Here is a 6000-nt window from a genome sequence, read left to right on the forward strand (position 1 = left end):
GCCTTCTAATGTGAGACTTCTTGGGTTCACTCTGATGGTAAGTTCTCCTTAAAATTTATTTTAACTTGTGGTAAAAAGTTGCACTGTGTTTTCTTAACCACCCTGAACATATGTCTCTTATGAATGACTTTTAGAAAAGACCAGCAAATGTAGTTGCAGTCCCATAGGCATGTGGAAACTCTACTACCTGAGGTGTATTACAGTCAGACAAGTTTCCAGGAAGTCAGGAAATCCAAATAATAGTGATGTTTTTTATTGTTATGAAAATATCCCCCAAATGTAAAATCTTGTAATTTTTCCAAGATTAAATTCTAGAAGGAGAGAAGCACATTTCACCACAGTATTCTGGCTGTTCCTTTGGCCAGTTGAATGCTCACCATTTCTTTGGGAACGGTGTTTTTTCAAAAACAGAGTGCCAGATTGTTATTGAGGTCTTGGGGCTCTGCCAGAAATCCTCAGTCCCCAATCACTGCCGCAGACAGCTCCCTGAGGCAGAGGTGGCGTGTGCAGCTCAGTGTGTCACAGTTCGCGCCGACTTGGAAAAACATACAGCTAGCCTAATGTTAAATGCACGGTGCCTTTCTCGTCAACAGTCCTTGCTTAAGGATGGATGAAATGAATACTTTCTATAGACAGATTTTTCGGTCTACTTGTGCCTGAAGCTCATCACAGATGTCTGAATCCTGCCTGTTTCTCAGGGCCTCTAGTGCTCCTAGTTAGGAGATTTTCACCAGTCTGCTGCCTTCCACACCTGGATAATAGACGCAAGATACAAACCTTTATTTTCTGTGTCCCTATTTGTGTGTGGTTTTATGCCTCCAGCAGGTTCCGGTGTATGATTCTTCGGGGCAGTATTTCGAGCAAGAGAATTGTTTTTTCTGGCCTGAAGGAAAACCTCCATGGAAAACTGTAGAGTTTTGTTTTTCTGGTGAAATGGGTATAGGTAAACACAGTCGTGAAAGGCATCATGTAGATACGTTCATTTTTTGGACAGCCATGCAGTCTTTTGTGGATATTTAACCATCTGGATAGGTTAACGGCCACCTAACATTTTGTGGGAGTGTCTGTGGTGTATTAAGAACCATGACCCTCTGCTTGACCTGGTAACTTTGTAAACAGCAGATACCCCTAGAACTTAGGCTTCTTAAGAGACTCGAGACCTTTTCTTCCGTGTAGTAACTGAACACCATTTTGAGTAGGAAAAGTACCACCTGGCTATCTAATCTATAAATGCATTTCTTTGTCTTGGTTATCTTTTGAACTGCAGTCTACATCTCCTGGTACACAGTCTAAAATAGGCCCTTTGTAATCATTGTTAATCAGCTGATAGGGGAAAAAGTGATTTCTGGCCTGCTTGATAATACATGTTTCTAGCCACCAGGTAGACTATACTGTAGGCAGCTGTGGGTCGTGAGAAATGGTTGGCATTATATTTAGGTGTCAGATTGTAAGAATCTTGGGTTTTGCTTTTAGTGGTTTCAGTGACTGTTGTTAAGATTGCAAGCAGTTAAAAATTTGCAGTTAGTCCATCTATTTTCAATCACACATGAATAATTGTACAGCTTTCCCAGAGTTGCTGGGCAGTCAAAAGGAGACACAAGGGAAGTTCTCTAACCTGCTGGCATCGGGTTGATATCTGTGCTCTGAGGAGCAGCAAAGGACTCACTATGTCTTTGTGTGGTTTTTATGGTTTAGAAAACCCAAAGGTGATTTTAGTTCTTCACTGAGGGCTGCCAAACTCTTGGCCTGCTCTATGCATAGTACATAACGCTCAACCAAAATCCAGAGTAAATTTTTTTTACAGCACAATTAGTCCTCACTGAAACTTTCTGCCCTAATAAAGCTCAAAGAGATTTACAAACTTCGTCACCATAATATAAATGGCTGCACGGCCTTAAACTTTTTAATAAGTCTTAACTTGATCTGGTGCCATGGCTGTTTAAGTGCCAGCCTATGAATCCTCTTCAGATCCTCTCGTATATTTAAAAACGATATGTCTCTTGAAATAAATATTAGACTAGAATGCCTGCCCTAGTCTATCTTTAATTTTTATAGGGATTTTAACAATTATTATGGGAATCTGTAAAGTTGATACATGGCAAGGTAGTAATAGCCTAGTAAAGCATTTTTCCTTTCAAAGGCAGTACTTGAATAGTAGAATGATTTAATAATGTCCAAGAATTAAAATTAGCTGTATAAAAATATGGGACATACATGAAAAGGCAAGTCATAAAGTATGTCTCAAATTATCTTACTCTAGATCTGAATTTCACCACAAAGTACCGAGAGACATTGGGCTGCCTTTATGCTCCATGCTGGGGGATTAATACTAGGTCATGTCATATTATTATTAAAAGGCTATTCTTTAACCCTCATTTAGGAGGAGATCAAAAATGGATTCACAGGATACCCAAACGCATGCTACACATGTGGGTCATATTCTAATTAGGCTCTCAAATAATTTGGAATCAAAAGTGATTTTTTTCCCCTGAAGCTTCCTAATTCAAATGTTAGTAGTGCATCAAAAGGTCAAGGGTTTATCTTTCAATTCAAATAAGAACAGAGAGAAAACAGTCACCTCCACCATAGCCTTAGATGTGAGCCAACAGCTTGTAATAGCCTTGAGATGAAGACTTCACATTCATGGTGATGGTAGTAGAATGGTGGTGGTGATAGTTGTGGTGGTGGTTGTTTAATAGGAAAAACAAGTTTTCTTTTAAATACAAGTACATAGTAAATATTCTCCCACAACGAGGTGGAAAAGATACATGCCACCATGGATTATTCCTCTTACAATAGGAATCTTGCGCTTATCCATGGAATCCTTCTGATATATAGCTACACAGGGAAGGGGAGTATAGTCTTGGACTTTTGCCATTTCTATGATGCTAAGAGCCTGATCCCTGATAGGAGGCTGATACTAACAATGTGGAATGGCTTCATTAACAAGGCTTTGCTTCTTCCTGGAACACTGGTGAAAAACCAAGCCCTGTTGTGTATCCCCCTCGATGCAGCGTCTGTGTTGTCTTCACCTAGAAACGGGGGATGATTTCCACAGCGGCAAAGAGTTGGGGTGATGATGTCTGCACCTTGCATCAAGTCTCTCTCTCTCTTTGTTTTCCAGGACACAATGTAGGAAGCCTTTTCCACTTGGCAGATGATTTGGGCAGAGCGATGGAGTCCTTAGTTTCAGTTATGACAGATGAAGAAGGGGCAGAATAAATGTTTTACAACTCCTGATTCCCGCATGGTTTTTATAATATTCATACAACCAAGAGGATTAGACAGTAAGAGTTTACAAGAAAAAAAATCTATATTTTTGTGAAGGGTAGTGGTACTATACTGTAGATTTCAGTAGTTTCTAAGTCTGTTATTGTTTTGTTAACAATGGCAGGTTTTACACGTCTATGCAATTGTACAAAAAGTTATAAGAAAACTACATGTAAAATCTTGATAGCTAAATAACTTGCCATTTCTTTATATGGAACGCATTTTGGGTTGTTTAAAAATTTATAACAGTTATAAAGAAAGATTGTAAACTAATGTGTGCTTTATAAAAAAAAAAAGTTGTTTATAAAAACCCCTAAAAACAAACACATACCTACATACACACACACACACACACACACAGACAAACACACAAACACAAACTGAGGCAGCGCATTGTTTTGCATCCTTTTAGCGTGGTATCCATATGAAATTCATGGATTTTTTTTTCTTTTCTTGCGTATTAAAGATAGGACTTCCTCTAAGACCACCAAATGACTACTTCACATGGCTCTGTTTGGAATTGTTGACTGAGTGGGACTGGCCATGGGTTTTCATTTTACACATCTATATGTCTATCAGTATGTAAGCACTGTAGGTATATAGGTAAATATAAATTTCAAGAGACATTTAAAATTTCTCGTTCAAATGTTCTTGCCACTTCCTAATGGAAAGAAATTGCTTCTCATCATCCAGGCTCACCTGCTTGGTCTAGAATGAATCCTCCCTGGAGCCTGAAGCCAGAAGGAAACTACCACACTAAAACAGTCTAGAGTTCCAGATGTTTCTCATTTTGAACTTTCCACTGACAACTAGAGTATTGAATTTTTTTAAGGGACATATGAATGAATACACAGGACTTACTATGTCAGAGTAATCCACTGGTTGATACATTCAGCTTCCTGCTGCTGACAGTGCCACGGTTTAGAGTTAGTGATGCTTTGACGAAAGAGCATCTGAAGGCATTTTTAACTCCCAGGCAGGAGGGTTGTAGATTCCCTCAGAGAGAGCAAACCACTCTTCACGTAAAGGATTGGATGACTGTCCATAACCTTACAGAGAGAGCTTTATAATTACAATGCAGTTATTTTCTCACAGTGAAACAGCAGTGGGTGTCTTGGTTTTCCAGCTTTGTAAGATTTTTTTCCCCATTGCAATGAGTTTGTAAATGCCACAAGACTTAATTTAGAATAACCCTTGTGAAAATGTGGAAGACAGTTGCCCCATCACATTATGACACTGTTAAATATCCACCCAGACGCCCAGGACCCCTGCGTCCCTGTTCAGCATTTCTCTATAAGTAACTCCAGGCAGGTTTGTTGATTGGGAACGTAAATGGATTCAAATGTTCCAAGAGGTACTCCAACCCACTTTTTGGTGGATTAGGCAGGTTAACTATATATAAGTAAACAGAAATCATTCAAAAAGAGGAGTACAGGCAAGAGGACTAACTGGTAGGAAAAAAGCTTTACTCTTTCATTTTGTCTTATTAGTCTTTCACTTTTTTATCATCCATTCAATAGAAATCACCCTGTGATCTTATCATTTTGCAAATCTGTTACCTCTTACATCAAGTGTAATTAACTTTTGGAGAGTGGGTTTTGTTCCTTATTTTACTAATGATAATTAACATCAAACATGGCTTCTCATGCTATTTCTACCTCACTTTGGTTTTGGGGTGTTCCTAATAATTGTGCACACCTGATTTCACAGCTTCACCACCTGTCTATTGTGTGAACATTTTCCTCCATTTTCTTTTTCCTTTATAATTTCCAAAAGAAAACCCAAAGCTCTAAGGTAACAAATGACATGAAGATTTGATTTTAATCTTGGCATTTTTTTTTTTCCTTTATGTGACGCTGGACTTTTTCTTTACCTGAGGTTTTGTGTTGTTTTTTTTTTTAACCATGATTTAAAACAAGGGGTTACTTTACTTCCTACTAAGAAGTTTAAGTTTCATTCTAAAATCAGAGGTAAATAGAGTGCTTGATTTTGTTTTAATCTTTTTTGTTTTATCTTTTAGACATTAGTTCTGGAGTCAGTCTCAAAATATTTTAATAAAAACTGAGAGCTTTATTGATACATTTTATGCATTAATTTGGACATTATTTCATGTTCCTTATAACCACCGAGTAGTAAACTGTAAGTCATAATGTAACTGAAACATAAACATCACATGGCATGTTATGTCATTGTTTTCAGGTACTGGGTTCTTACTTGCGTATCGTAATATATTGTGTTTTAACACCAACACTGTAACATTTACTAATTATTTTTTTAAAACTTCAGTTTTACTGCATTTTCACAACATATCAGACTTCACCAAATATATGCCTTACTATTGTATTATATTACTGCTTTACTGTGTATTCTCAATAAAGCACGCAGTTATGTTAAAAAAAAAAGTGTTGACTGCGTTGTTTTTATTTTAATTTAGTCACTTTGACATAGGTAATACTTTCATATTGTCAAAAAATGAAAAATCTACAGAGCCAGTGAAAAGACCCTCACTATCTTATTCCCACTTCACCCTCACTGCCCTCTGAATAAATATCAATAATTTCTTGTGTATCCCAAAGTGTCAGTATTATATGAGCAATTACAAACATAGATTCCTACTTTTTTTCCTTTTCATACATAGAACCTAGCATTCTATGCATTCATTAGCACATCTTGGTTTTTTAAATTTAAGAATGGGCTCAATCCATTCTTAATTATATCAAAATAGATCTT

The 6000-nt window shown here is 37.3% G+C and overlaps 1 protein-coding gene across 14 annotated transcripts in view; it reads left to right on the top strand.

Moving 5' to 3' along the window:
* Positions 1-5672, top strand: part of DMD (dystrophin) — a 2565910-nt gene extending 2560238 nt beyond the window's left edge. For all 14 annotated transcript variants that reach the window (XM_043895268.1, XM_043895262.1, XM_043895270.1 and 11 more), the window contains one exon: positions 3125-5672. In XM_043895268.1, the coding sequence (XP_043751203.1) occupies positions 3125-3222 (98 nt within the window). In that variant the 3' untranslated portion in view covers positions 3223-5672. The remainder of the gene's footprint in view (positions 1-3124) is intronic.
* The last annotated feature ends 328 nt before the right edge of the window (positions 5673-6000 follow it).

This window comes from Cervus elaphus, chromosome X, assembly GCF_910594005.1.
Source record: "Cervus elaphus chromosome X, mCerEla1.1, whole genome shotgun sequence".
In the NCBI taxonomy this organism is placed as follows: domain Eukaryota; kingdom Metazoa; phylum Chordata; class Mammalia; order Artiodactyla; family Cervidae; genus Cervus; species Cervus elaphus.